Source organism: Aristolochia californica, unplaced genomic scaffold, assembly GCF_029961685.1.
Source record: "Aristolochia californica isolate CCGP_79_NKW_82.1479 unplaced genomic scaffold, dmAriCali1.0.hap1 SCAF_9, whole genome shotgun sequence".
NCBI lineage: Eukaryota > Viridiplantae > Streptophyta > Magnoliopsida > Piperales > Aristolochiaceae > Aristolochia > Aristolochia californica.
Genome location: NW_027182290.1, coordinates 36,718,024 through 36,732,419, shown reverse-complemented (window position 1 = coordinate 36,732,419; position 14,396 = coordinate 36,718,024). Strand labels below are relative to the sequence as shown.

The window sequence follows — 14,396 nt, the reverse complement described above, 5'->3', positions numbered from 1 at the left end:
ATATACAATTCCACTCTACGAACACATGAATCTTTAGGGGACTGACCGGGAACTTCACTTATGGAGCTACGAGAAGAAGAACCCAAAGTAGGCTCGCATTCCAAAGTCTTATTGACTCATTCCTGCTACAGGTCTGCTCTCCAGCCCTCCTCCCTCGCCTGTTTGCCTGAGTTAAGAATTCTCCGGAACTTTTCTGTCCAAATTTGCTTCAATGGAGGTCATTTTACAAGGAAAAGACGCCGCTGAATGGGTGGGAGAAGGAGCCGCAAATCTCGTCTTAGGCTATCGTGGCTCTTCTCCGCTTTCGTACGCATCTATTTAATGAAATCCCCTCTCTTTTTCTCTTCCTGCTTATGAATCCTTTTTTATGTTAGAATTTCTTATTCTTTGACAAAACTATACTCTTTTCTGAAGGTGGGTAAAGTCATACGAGTTCAAAAGGCTCCTCGTAGTGAACCTGAATCGAATCATGACAACTCGGTCTTGTCTACTTACGAGCGCGTCGTATGATGAGATGCTAATGAATTGGTAGATTCCAACTCCAATGAAGCGTTAGGGCGATCGTTTGTGCTGCATGTAATGAGACCGTTGCTGGGCTCCCAACATGTTGATGCAAGGGTAAGATGTCTCTTTTTCGGGTTATCTATTTAGCTTTTTGTTGGAATATTTGTTTGTATCGACCGGGCCAGTCATTGTATAAGATCCGTGGGGTTGCTTTCCTAAAAGGTTCGAGCCTTTTAGCGCATTGGTTTCAACATGGTATCAGAGCAGGTTGGTCTCGAATTCGAATCCCGCTCCCACCGAATTTTGTCCCAGGTATTTCTGGTGAATTTGTCCTGGGTTTCCGGTGAATTTGTCCACGGGTTTTCCCCATGCGGGGGAGTGTTAGAATATTTGTTTGTATCGACCGGGTCAGTCCTTGTATAAGATCCGTGGGGTTGCTTTCTTAAAAGGTTCGAGCCTTTTAGCGCATTGGTTTCAACACTTTTTAATGGGTACATGGTCGATTGATGTGGCGGTGATTGGTCATTCAGTTTTTTTACATTGAATTCCTGCCATTGAATTCCGCACTTTATTCAAATTCCTTGTATTAGCTTTTGTATTAGCTTTTGTAGCTTTAAGATGGTCGACTGATGTGGCGGTGGTTGCTTTCTTCTTTCAATCAACGCGGAACTGTATAAAATTCTCTACAATATCAATTTACCTGTCTAATGCTTATCCTTGTATTCTCTGACTTGAAAGAATACCTAGTGATTGACTTTCATAAGGTTGATATGCAGCAGAACATTGTACAGTCATCGAATTAATGAAATAATTTTGATAACGTAAAGCACGACTATCTTTGACTTTGAACATGCCAGAGGCCAGTTTTTGTGTCTAAAGAGTTTCTGGAGTCGGTTGAAAAGAATGTTCTTAGTCAGCGTCCTTCTTGGCGTGTTGATGCAGCCAAGATTAATACAATTTGCGATTCTGCCCTTCTTATCTCTGATCATTCAGTTTTTTCTCACGGTAATGATTACCCACGGTACTTACCTATAATCATCACCTCTTGTTTTGTCTTAATGAAAAAATTGTAGTTTTGAGAATATATTTTTAACTGTAGACCTTCTGTAGGAAATCAGAGAAATGGCTATTGACTTGCATATTCACCTTTCGAAACTAGTAAAGCATGACTGTCTATGTTCACTTTTTTTTTTTTTGTTCCATGTACCCTTAAAGAGGATCTGTGTCTAGCAGTGGAAATAAAGGTGACTTCATCTGCAATATGATTTTGACTTATTCTTAGACTGTTTCTCTTATTAATATTTTTGTCTTCCTATTCTTCTTTCAAGTAAGCAGCCAAAATGTGGCTTTCTTCCATCTTCAAGATTCATAGCCGAAAGAAATGCAGTTAGAAAGAGTGTAAGTCGCTTTAAAATGCACCAATTCCTGAAACATCAGAAGAAAGAGGTAATTTTTTTTTCATTCAGCCTCTAAAGTCTTCTATGTAGCTAGTCTTTCTTTGCTCAATTGCTCAGACTCAAAAACTTAAATTGACATAAACAACTGCTTTCGTTACATACATAGTTATATTGTGACCCCTAGTATTCTTGTAAATCTAAGACTGTTCTAGTTCTTCTTTTAGATATCAAGGGTAAGTGAATATGATCCACTGGATCTTTTCTCTGGATCCAAGGAGAGGATAAGTCGGGCAGTCAGAGCACTTTATATAACTCCGCAAAACAATTTTTGTAGTTTTTTGAATGGCTCTCTCATTTATGGCGGCTTGGGAGGTGGGATGGATGTAGTCAAATCAAAGTCAAGTGATCTGTTTGAAGGGTATTATCCATGCAGAATATGGCCAACGTTTATCAAGGTTCCTAGAACTTGTTTCAGAGACTATTTTCAAATCAGGACTAATGGATAGACTTCTTAAAGTTCAGAAGCTTGATCAGTTTGACGTAGAGGGTGCAATTCATGCATATTATAACATCATTTCTCAGCCCTGCATGGTGTGCAAATGCAACAATGAAGTAGGCCTCTCAGACAAGTGTTCTTTCCTTCATTCTATTTCAATGCAAGAAAGTGCAAAAATTGTTAGAGAGTACTTGATAGCTGCAACTGCAAAGGACTGTAGTCTGATCATCAACTTTAGACCAAGAAGTTATGGCAATTTGACATCTGACTTTGAGTTTGTACATTTAGAACCATCTAATCAAACCTTTGATTACAAGGTATGCAGTCTTTCCTTGAACTTTGAGATTTTTTTTTTTTTTTTCATTTTTTTGTTTTCTTTTCATTGTTGATGGTAACTGTTTGTTTTGTGCTATCTGAACCATTTTTTCATATTTGGAAGCATAATGATGTGATCTCAAGAGAAAATGCTCATGTTAGACCATCCAGTTCTTCTTATCTGAATGATTAAAAAGTTGTTATAAGTTTATATATTTTATTGTGGTGGCAAGGCAAAGACAGGCTAATTGAAGAAAAGAACTACCAATATACAGTAAAAGTTTCAGGATCCTCAATCCTGCATAAAAAAGACAGAAGTAGAATTTGACTCCAGTCTTTCACCCTACCTCTCACTTTCAGTAATGCAGCAAAACTGTTGAACTAGGGAGTCGATCAAATCAAATATCAAAAAAATTGATATCTAATTATTTTGCAGGCCTATTTCATCGACCTTGATATGAAGCCACCGAAAAAGATGGTTTATTACTATGAGCTAGATCAGAAGATTATAAGCTACTACGAGAAAATGCAGGTTATTTAATGTGATACATGAATCTTTAAGCAGACAAGAGACCAGGCTCGGAGTTCTGGAAGAAATTCCGCAAATCCTCATCCTATTTTCTATTTTGTGCTCTGATCTTTCAGATAAACACTACTTCTCTCAATGTGAGTATCAGATGTTTCAGATCCCTATGTGGAAGTGATGCAGAGTTCATAAGTTGAAGAGACAAGTATCGATGATCAGCCTGCATCCCTGCATCTGAATAGGAAAATGGGTGCAGCTCACAGATGAATAAAGTGGGATGTGTAACTGGGATGCTCACCCATGTTCCTACATCCATCTATTTCATTTCTTGTATTTTTAACCCTTCCAACTGCATCACTGAAATGTGTTTTTGCTGTTTCAGATATGATACTCTGAAGGCAAAAATAACTCGATGTTCACATATATGTGAGATCTACCAAGGGAGAGATTGACCAAATTGACTTAAACTCATGATTTGAGTGTTGAAACAAGTGCTCAATTAGTCACCAATGACACTCACCAAGCAGCAAGCCTAGTAGCTTTAGACATTTCAGAAAGAAAATATCTATTAAACCTAGAAATTAAATAGCAATGACAATAAAATTTTGACCATGAAATTAGACCAGAAATTGAATAAAATTGAACCAAAATTTCACCAAAGATGTCCACCATGAAAAGAGACCATCAAGTTAACCAAATTGAAATTAAACCAATGGCCAAACAAGGTGACCATTAAATTAAAATTAGACCATCAAGTTCTTGAAGTTACTATAGTTTTGTTTAAAAAACAATTTTTCATAATTAGTGTGATATTTTCATAATATAAAAAAGTTATTTGTATTAGTCAACATATATCCATCATTTCCTTGTTCTACAAGTGTGTAAACTCTAATGGATGTCCAAAAGCATCAGTAATCATGGCCTTTATATTATGGGTCTTGTCTCTTTATTGCATGTGTCACGGGGCAATGCCCAAGAGACTCATGGAGCTAGGACTAGACTGAACTATGTGGACTCAATCTTTTTTTCTTTTTTTTCTTGATGTCAAACCGGTTTTGTTAAGCCAACCTGCCAAGAAACAAAGAATAAAAATTAAAAAATTACTTGCTTGCCTCATTTAACTTTTGTACCAATCTTTATAGTTTTTATTCAAATGAATATGATTTAATGTGATGCGGGACAGGCTGCCCGATTGGATATGATTTAACCCCATGTTCTTTTGCTCTTTTTTGACATATCAAGAAACACGATGCTAGCTTCTATGATAACAACCCACCAACACCATGGCTCGCCATACATTTATCGGACTCCGAATCTTCATAGCGAGACGCACTCGTATCGGCTGACCGATACGCGATTCCTCGGAATAGATTGTAACTTGTTGAGGTTGGAAGAGGCGTGCAGGAGCAGCGTTTACTTTGTCGGACTCATTTAAATGAAGAGTCCATAATTCCGGAGACGGCGAGCAACCAGCTAAGATCCTGCCACTTGGCTCTAATTGCCGGCGTAAGCGCGCATGAGATTCCTCGGCTGACCTGTTAGCTGTTTGCTTCATGACTTTTTCCGGTTTTCTCCCCCGGAGTTTCGCTGCGCTGCTATTATAGTTCTCATCATTGCCTCTGCTGCGTCCGATCTGACAGAACTGCCCCTCTCTCTTCCTCTTAATTGCGACCGTATTATTTTCGAATAATCTAAAAATTACAACATGGGATTTGAATTAGATGATGGGTTTGGTCTTCGCTGACTACAAGAGCCGGTCAAATTTGGGTTTCAACCTAACACTCCTTGTGCATGAATTCAACTGCAAGGTTCTTCGGAGGTCGGTCACTGGTGACCGGTGAGGTCGACTTTCCTTAACTCGTTAAAATAGCTTATTTCCCAACTAATTGGTTTACTAATAGGAATTAAAAACTTGAATAATTCTAAAATAGTTAGAATTTTTTTTTTTTATATTTACAGAATGGAGAAGGTCTAAACTGTCCTACCACTTGGATAACAACATTGGGAGGACTACCCCACCCTTAAAAAAATACAATAACGTGTGAGCCGAATAGGCAAAAAACACATAGAATTACCCCCACTTCTCTCTTTTTGTTTTTGTCTGCGATGGGGACCGTAGGGGGCATTGTACCCGCTCCTTCAACAATCTCTGAAGACTTGCTTTACTTGTATTAGTGCCAGAAATTTAAGCTAAAGTCAGAAAGTCAGAAGCTCAATTAAATAGACTCGAATCGCCCATCCGATTCTCACCGAGCAACCACCGGGGGCCAGCCACCGACATGTTGCCCTCATCTCAGAGGGTCCACAGAGATTAAAAAGACAAAGGTGCCCCCACATGTAAAAATTCCTTCCTACTCCCCCAACCGGAAAATGCCAAGCTTGCTTCGATAATCCCGAGTTCCTAACCTACAACTCCAAAACGTTATTCCTCCTGAAAACTCCCCAAAACTCGCCGCCGATTTCCTCCCTTCAATCCTCCAGACGGTGGTTTCCTGTTGAGCTCTCTTTCTCTCGCTCCCTAGCTGTCACTTTCAGTAAATCAGCCTGCTGGAGTCTTTTGATCAGATAATCTAGTATTGGCTGACGGCCGGTAATTTCGATTCTTGTTCGTCTGCCGAAGCTAGCTTTCTGGCAATTTCCTTGGCTTTATTCATACGAGATCTGAATCGTTTCCATGTCTTTTGATTGGAATGCAGGCTCTACTTAGGGTTTTCGCTGGATTGGTGATGATTGATTAAGCCATAGACCTGAACTTCATCTGTTGAGCTGAAAGCGTGAAAGATGTCGGGACCACTCGATCGGTTTGCAAGGCCTTGTGAGTGTTCTTATTAAATATTTTCTTTCTCGCCTTTAATTTATGTTATTCTTTGTTTTGGTACGTTTAGTCTTCGCTTCAGTGAACTTTGTGAGTAGATTTTAGGGTTTTAATTATCGGTTTTCTTGAATTGTGGGTGCGAGTGATAACTAAGGGATTATCTCCTGACTCTATTATATCCACTGATGGTCTCCACACCAATTGTGATACATTTCAATCATTAGCCATACAAAGGAGCACCCTCGGTGTAATAAGTTATTCTTACTTTTTTCGAACAATTTGTTTCTTTTGTGGCTTCTTTTGATATTTTCCGGTTTAGGTTTTGCATTTTTGTTTCGTCATGTCTTTTCAGAAGGATATGTGTTAATTCTAAATTTCTGCTAGATATTTCAATTGTCATGCTCATATTTTCCCAAGTTTGGTGTATGTGGTTACTGGACTCTTATTTGTTTAACTATTTCTATTTAAAAAATTTCTCTGGTCTTCTGAAATGCACCAGGTATGATGATTTGTAACTCTGTTAGGAAAAGAAACCACAGTAACATTGCAATTCATTGATAATCTTCTAATACATTGCAGGCTTTGAGGGGTTTTCCAATCATGATGAAAGAAGAGAAAGAAAATCTGATTTTGAAAATTCAGAAGATGAAAGGAGGACAAGAATCGGGTCCTTGAAGAAGAAGGCAATAAATGCATCTACCAAATTCAGACATTCTTTGAAGAAAAAGGGTAGGAGGAAGAGTGATAGTAGAGTTATTTCGGTGTCTATAGAGGATGTCCGGGATGTTGAGGAGCTACAAGCCGTTGATGCATTTCGCCAGGCTCTTATTTTAGATGAAATGCTGCCTTCAAAACATGATGATTATCATATGATGTTGAGGTAACTAGTTAGCTATATTTTTCCTCTTTCTCATATTACTTATGTTCTGTCAGTCTGCAGCTTCAAATCAATTTATAGATCTTCTCAGCACTATTTCAAAAATAAAATAAAATTTGTAGATCTTGTTTCAACTAAATCATTGATGTTGTGGTTGATGAGCCAATAAGAAATCAGAGAAGGCTGAAGGGGTAGTATAACTCTTGACTGCTGGATAAGAGATTACAGTGGAAGAGATAGACTTCATATGAGAGAAGAGAAAGCCTTATGATTGTTTTTTTCTGGTGCCGCCATTAAAGAAAGTCTTTTAGCTACTTTATTAGGGACCATAAATAAGGAGCATTCTGGTGCTATAGTCTGGATTTGCTACTGTATGGAGGAAAAGGAAAGCTGCTTTTCTCCTCCTATGAATGCAGCAACTATTCTTGTTACTTACTGTAAATGTGGTATCATTCAGCTAATTGCTGGAAAGTTTATCACTGCTCACATGAGGAGGAAACAGCAGGAGCGTTTCCCTAGCAGTAGCTAGTACAGGCTGCTGGCTCTAGACCTTATGACAGTCTCCTGTGTATGGTCAGACAAGTAACCTCATGATTTTCTCAATTCCAGATTTTTGAAAGCGAGGAAATTTGATGTTGAGAAAGCAAAGCAAATGTGGGCTGAAATGCTTCAGTGGAGAAAAGACTTTGGTACTGACACTATTGAACAGGTAAAGTTATTTTGGACAGTGGTACTTACACTGTGGTGCAACCTAAATTTATTTAGTGATATGAGTGCATTGCAGCCAGAATGTTGTTTACATGGTCATTATCCTTTTCAATGCTGCTTTGTTAAATTAAAAATTAATTGCATCAGGATTTTGAGTACAGTGAGATAAATGAAGTTTTACAGTACTATCCCCATGCTTATCATGGTGTGGACAAGGAGGGAAGACCAGTTTACATTGAAAGGCTTGGGAAGGTAGACCCAAACAAACTCATGCAGGTGACGACTATGGAACGCTACGTAAGATACCATGTGAAGGAGTTTGAGAAGAGTTTTGAAATAAAATTTCCAGCTTGCTCCATTGCTGCAAAGAGGCATATCGATTCAAGTACAACAATCCTGGATGTTCACGGTGTGGTAGGTTGCTGTTCTAGTTAATGATATTGGTCTCCACCACCACTACATGGTTTTTTTTTTTTAACCTCAAAATTTAGAGATATATATATGTTCTATTTGTCTTATTTGTGCCTTATTTTCCATTTCCTTCGTTTAGGGTTTGAAGAACTTCAGCAAAACTGCAAGAGAACTTATTGTTAGGCTTCAAAAGATAGACGGTGATAACTACCCTGAGGTATGTAATGCTGAAGGAAATGCATGCTGTTTTCTGGTTCAAAGTCAAAATGCGATCCATATTTTGTATGATTGGATACCAAATTGACATGGGAAATATTTTATTGCAGACATTGCACCGCATGTTTATCATCAATGCAGGACCTGGTTTTAGGCTGCTTTGGAACACAGTGAAGACTTTCCTTGATCCAAGAACCTCTTCAAAAATTCATGTATTTCAAAGCGTTTCTTCTCTTTCATCCATTTTGTTATTTTCAATTTTTGGGATCTGCAAGAAGTGTATATCTGTTGATGCTGTAATGTGTCTGAAACCTTTTCAGGTTCTTGGAGCGAAGTACCAAAGCAAGTTGCTTGAAATCATTGATGCCGGGTAAGTTTTCATATCTTGAACTGTTAAGGTTTTTGGACAATTTTATTTTTCTCTTTGGAGCTGTACAAATAATTTTTTTTGATATCTGTCTCAATTTCTCAGTGAGTTGCCTGAATTTCTTGGCGGTACTTGTACATGCGCGGGTCAGGGAGGTTGCATGAGGTCTGACAAAGGTCCTTGGAAAGACCCAAACATATTAAAGGTATATCTATACTCTCTTTCTCCTTGATGTTGTTTGAGATTTCTCTAATCTTATATGGATTTGATGGAAGTAGTTTGTTTTTTTATTTTATTTTTATGAATGTTATAGAGTTTTTGTTCCAGCCTGATGTGACATTTCATAATTGTATCTTGGCTTGAGCAGATGGTTCTTAATGGTGAAGCACGATGTGCTCGGCAAATTGTGACTATTTCCAACAGTGATGGGAAAATTACCTATATTAAGCCACAGTATCCATGGGTAGAACTTTTGACCTTAATTGTGTTGTCTTGAAGACACCAATTTTGTTGCTGCTAAACGAGTTACTTTTTCTATAAAACTTAACTAGTTTTCCTCTTGCATAACCAGTTAAAAGGTGGTGATACATCTACTGCTGAGTCTGGATCAGAAGCTGAAGATATTGCCTCTCCAAAAGCATTGAGAAGTTATATTTCACATCCTCGGTTGACACCTGTTCGTGAGGAGGTAAGTTTTAAATTTTCGTTGTAGTTGACATTGTAAAAGGGCATCTGTAAAAAAAAATTGCTTCATTAAAATTTTGGCCGTTCTTCAGTTAATACTACTGAAGAGTATTTTGTGATACTACCGCTGCTCCAGTGCTTCCATATGTATGTTCTTGTCTTGGAAACTGGAATCCTAAAAGGTTTGTTTGCAAAATTGAATTTATAGAAGTCTTCACCATGCTTGAAGCGATATATGTCATTCTGAACAGTGCTTCAATTCTCTGTTCAATGGTTGGTTCTTATATAATACTTACTGTCAGATGCAGTTCATGAGGAGTAACGGGGACTAAATTAATCAATGCGTTTGTGGTAGATAATGTTAATTTGTTGCAGTCAACTTATAGCATTGTACTCTTTTTTTTTACTTGTACGTAGAAAACACGCTGTTGTTTTTTATTTAGTTTTTTTTTTTAAATTATTCAGGCAAAAATGGCTGGAAAAACAAGCTACCATGATGGCTTCTCTGAATATGATGAATATGTCCCCATGGTGGACAAGGCTGTTGATGCTGGATGGAAGAAAGAAGCGTCTCATCAAAAGCTTTTTGTTTCCAAAGGTTAGTATAGCTGTATCCAACATTAGGCATCACCATCTCTTCCAATTTCTCCTTGCACTCTTTTTGTGGGGGTAAGAGTGGTTGGCTTATAAAAGAGTTGTCTGATGCACATCATATATTCCTATGGATATCCGGAAGCTTGATTTTAAGTCTTTATCTGTCTATTATGGGGTCAATTTCTGAAAAAAGAAGTAATTATGAAAATAAATGGAGGGACTAATGGCACCAGTAGTTACATACTTTTATATTATTAATATATAGAAATTGTGTTCCTTTACAAAGAGGGAAACTTAACAATATTAAGTGATTACCAAATTCCTCATCACAGGGTCACTCTCTGTCCCGGACACAAAGAAGCCTCTGGAAGGGATTCGTGCTCAAATTTTTGCCATGCTCATGGCTTTCATCATGATCCTCTTCACTGTGTTCAATTCAATAAAATCTCGTGTGACTAAGCAGCTTCCTGACAAGTCTCGTTTTGATGTCAATCAACCCACCTTTGCAATTGATCAAATGTCAAAGGAGGAATTCCGTCCTCCTTCACCATCTCCTGGATTCTCTGAAGCAGACCTTCTCTCTTCTGTGCTGAAGAGGCTGGCAGAGCTGGAAATAAAGGTTGACACTCTTCAAGCAAAACCATCTGAGATGCCTTCTGAAAAAGAGGAGTTGCTCAATGCTGCTGTTTGCCGTGTGGATGCTCTAGAGGCAGAACTAATTGCTACCAAAAAGGTACCATTCACAGACATAGTTTCTGTGCAGCTTTTTTATTTTTTCTTTTCAGTGCATCTAGTGTAACTGCTACTTTGTGTACATGCTTTGTGCCAATGTTTTTCACAAGAATGCTGTCCTCTGTATTGTGTCTGTTTGGCTGAAGATACCCCTCGAACCTGGTCTTGCGCATGAAATGGTGGATCCATTCTTGCATAAATAACAACTTATAATCTCAGACAACCAGCCTGAGATGTAATACACAGGTACAGCCACAAGATGGATATTAATTTTCTAGTGTATCATGACAATGTTCTCTGTCTTCATTAATTGATTGCAAGATCGTTAAAAAATGTCACTAATGGAGGTGGTAAAGACATGAGGTAGCTAACCTAACAACTAGCATAATACTGATTTGAATGGTTGAAAAGGATTCATGTAGCCTACGCCAAATGGTCGAGAAAAGCACTTTTATCACAGTATGATGATGATGATGATATAAATCTTTTGTCTGCACTGTATTCAATTGATTTACTAAAGTAGTCTCTGGCTTAGAAACATTTACGCTGATGTGTATGAACGTCAGATTACAATTTGTTTTGGTATCCATAATGGTTTTCAATTTTGGTGGACAGGCTTTGCATGAAGCTCTGATGAGGCAAGAGGAATTGCTTGCATACATAGATCGGCAGGAGGAGGCCAAGTTCCGGGTAAGTTTGACACAAGTAGGAGCCTGTTACTGTTAAAGCATACTCTGAAACACTACCATAATTTGGAGCTAACCCCTATCACATCTATTGCAGAAGAAGAAGAAATTTTGTTGGTAAACGACCAGAGATGAATCTCGACCAACTTGTCTTTCCTGTGCAGTTCTTTGTAATTTTAAGAGTGCCAGTTTTTTCAAAGAAGAGACGTTTAATACGAATGCTTATGTTCTTGCAGAAAAATGTGACATTTGGTTTGGATTTTTGTGAAAAAAACAGTGTGAAAATATAGAAAATGTCAGGTGTAATCGGCATTTGAACTTACTCAGGAAGCCTTAGTTACAAATTTGTAATTTATTTAACAAAGTTTGCGATTTATATGGACTTCAATAAAGGGGGAGAGATTTATAAACATAACAATTAGAAGGGTTAGGTAAAGAACATGCCAGTTTCTGCTAGCAATACATTTACTGCTTCAACATTGTAAATGATAGTGGAAGAAATACATTTACTGCTAGCAAGTAACAAAAGGGTGTTTTATTAATTAGATTGCTTGATATGAATAGAGAGTAGTTTATGTTTCTACAATTTAGGTTTAATAAATCAATGTTATAAAGACTGGATTAAATCAAAGTAGCTGATTAAAGTGGATTAGGTCCTTTGTCTGTCTGTGTGCATTTTTTTGGTATGATATATAAAATTTGTTTATCAGAGCATGTCAGTTTCTGTAACATTCGTTTTGAATTTAGACCAAAGGTATTGAAAGCGAGAACAAGCAAAATAATGAGAAAAAAAAAAAAAAGGATTTATAAACCAATTCCAACCGAGAAGAATCCAGTACATATAAGTGATACTTACGCTTATTCTATAATCATTTGACTTTACAGTTGTTCTCTCTATGGACAAATTTGTTTGCTTAAGAGTGGCAAGGTTCAATCGAAAAAGAGGCAAAAAGGAACAAAGATGGGAGGAAAATTCGTTTTCACTGGACAGTGGTGCTACAATGAAAATTGTGGGTGGCTTTGAAACATGAGATCTTGATTAATGGACGGACTAGAAATCTGCTCCACGGGCTGGGAAGGAACGCAGTATGAGGAGGAGAAGGGATCCGCTTCCGGTGGCAAGGTGGATATGTCGGGGTTGTTTGCACGGAATGTTGGAGCTGGAAATGGCAACGGCGAACCTGAACTGAAGAAGCTATCGTACTCGGTCGAGCTTCCGTTGTCCATCTCTAAAAAGGGATTGTTTTGGTGGAACGGGGAGCCCTTGTCGAAGAGGTCATCTACAAAGGATGGGTCGATCATGCGATGGTTTATAGAATTCAATTTGTGAGCAAGATTGTTTGCGCTCTCCACCAGCGCCATCTCCCATCCTGCAGAGTCGTTCGAGCAGGACGGTTCAAAATCTCCTTCTTTGTGTCCTTGTCGCTGCTCTCCTGCTTGCCATGAAGCTTCTTCTTGTTGTTCGTCATCTAATGCACCAAGGTCCAGAACTGAATTACTTTCTGGAGTAGTGGTGGTCGTCGTCGTGGTAGTCGACGAAGATACGCTTGTTCTTGTAACATCCTTCCCGTCGTCGATGTCAATCAAACTTATCCGATGTTGCTCAGAAGCTGACGACCCCCTGGCCCTTTGTAATTCATCTTCGTCTTCGTCATCGTCGTTCTCCGATGGCTGAGTGGATTTGTAGTCAAGCTCAGTGCCCTCATCATCGTCAATGTCGCCGTCCCCGATGCGACCGGTTACGGAAGTAGTTGACGTGCCTTGAGATGGTGAACCAGCTTGATGGAAGAAGCTATCTGGGTTCGGCTTGACCGTCTGAACTGAGCTGCTGCGCAAGTGACTGGGGTGGGTATTGTCCTTGAGAAACTCGTTGAGCGTCTCCAGCAAAGTGTCGGATATCTTCTGCACGCTGGGGTATTCAGACGAGCGGCCGACGCCGAGAGACTTGCAAAAAGTGTAGTATACGCCGAGCTCATCAAACTGCTTGGAGGACTTGCTGCATGTATGAAAAGCCTCGACGCAGGCGTGCTTCGGCAGGTGAAAGAAATTATCGAGCACCAGTGCCAGCCCATCTGAGATCTCCCTGTAAATTTCGAAACTCTCTCGCACGATCAAGTAAAGAGATATTTGTACCAGCCTGTTGATCCTGGCAGGCCCCGTGGGCTTCGTCACGAGGACGCGGTCCAGGAGACGCTGCCAGTAGACGATCTTGTCGAGCAAGACAACGGGCTTGGCGTCCTGCCCACTATCTAAAGACCTTCGCCGCTGGATACCCTGCGGTGGCTGCTGCTGCAGCAGCAGACGCTGTGAGTTCCGCGCTTTCGTTCGAGACTGGTGGAGTTTCCCCATCAGGGAACACTCGAGCCGCTCGGTGAGGTAGAGCGCGTATATACGAACAAAGGCTGTGTAGTCCCAGGGGCAGGAATTGGAGTCGTCGCGGAAGTAGGACAAGTCGAGGAGACAGGACCCACGCTTCATTGCGCGAAGGACTTCATGGCAGAAATGAGGGTCCCCTTCCTGGAGAATTCGGAAAACGAGGTTGAGGGCCTTGAGGGCGACGATCCAATTCTTAGTCCGGCTGATTCTACGGCGGAGGTACCGGACGCAGGCGGCGGCGTGGGTACGGGAAGTGGTAGTGAGGAGCACCACCTCCGTCAAAAACTTCTCCTCCACCGGCACATCATCGTGGGTAGTGGCCTTGAGAATCGCGACGTCGAGATTGGCGAAGTTGGTGCCGGAGACCTTCGCCAAGGAGATGCTGGTTTGGTCCTTGACGGCTCCAAGGGCCTTCCTGAGTTTGCTAGGCATGGAGACAGACCCACCTCTCGTCTCCACCCTGCAAAAGGATCTTCCTCTCTTTGCTACTCCCGATCGATCGCTCCAAAATCAATTAAAAATCGAATTATATGTTTTGGGGCGATGAAGGAGGGGGAAGCAAATGATGGACGTGCAATGATCGGAGTAATTTGTCGTTAGTCATTATTTGCCTTCCGTTTGTGGGATTGCTGAAAATACTGGTAGTTGAGAAACCGTCCGAATGGTCGTGGGAGGAGGTGAACGAGAGATCA

The 14,396-nt window shown here is 39.9% G+C and overlaps 2 protein-coding genes and 1 pseudogene across 2 annotated transcripts; 2 read left to right on the top strand and 1 right to left on the bottom strand.

The window, feature by feature from the left end:
* Nucleotides 1–134: 134 nt before the first annotated feature.
* LOC137940908 (inositol-pentakisphosphate 2-kinase IPK1-like) lies at nucleotides 135–3,686 on the top strand (annotated as a pseudogene).
* A 1,934-nt stretch (nucleotides 3,687–5,620) lies between these two features.
* LOC137941225 (phosphatidylinositol/phosphatidylcholine transfer protein SFH8-like) lies at nucleotides 5,621–11,650 on the top strand. Its single transcript, XM_068786544.1, has 15 exons — nucleotides 5,621–5,828; nucleotides 5,935–6,053; nucleotides 6,633–6,933; nucleotides 7,540–7,639; nucleotides 7,786–8,052; nucleotides 8,189–8,266; nucleotides 8,376–8,477; nucleotides 8,586–8,635; nucleotides 8,738–8,837; nucleotides 9,000–9,095; nucleotides 9,204–9,320; nucleotides 9,782–9,914; nucleotides 10,243–10,643; nucleotides 11,258–11,332; nucleotides 11,426–11,650. Exons 2-15 carry the CDS (start codon nucleotides 6,020–6,022, stop codon nucleotides 11,447–11,449), a joined length of 1,878 nt encoding a protein of 625 aa, XP_068642645.1. The 5' UTR covers nucleotides 5,621–5,828; nucleotides 5,935–6,019; the 3' UTR covers nucleotides 11,450–11,650.
* Nucleotides 11,651–12,257: 607 nt separating this feature from the next.
* On the bottom strand, nucleotides 12,258–14,136 carry LOC137940907 (clathrin coat assembly protein AP180). The gene has a single exon (XM_068786021.1). The coding sequence runs from the start codon at nucleotides 14,134–14,136 to the stop codon at nucleotides 12,325–12,327; it is 1,812 nt and encodes a 603-aa protein (XP_068642122.1). The 3' UTR covers nucleotides 12,258–12,324.
* Nucleotides 14,137–14,396: the final 260 nt, after the last annotated feature.

Excerpts from the sequence above, each read along its gene's own strand:
- LOC137941225 (XM_068786544.1), top strand. The coding sequence starts at position 6,020 with ATGTCGGGACCACTCGATCGGTTTGCAAGGCCTT. Across the intron at positions 8,636-8,737 it reads CTTGAAATCATTGATGCCGG|TGAGTTGCCTGAATTTCTTG; the intron begins GTAAGTTTTCAT and ends TCAATTTCTCAG. Across the intron at positions 10,644-11,257 it reads AACTAATTGCTACCAAAAAG|GCTTTGCATGAAGCTCTGAT; the intron begins GTACCATTCACA and ends TTTGGTGGACAG.
- LOC137940907 (XM_068786021.1), bottom strand. The coding sequence starts at position 14,136 with ATGCCTAGCAAACTCAGGAAGGCCCTTGGAGCCGTCAAGGACCAAACC.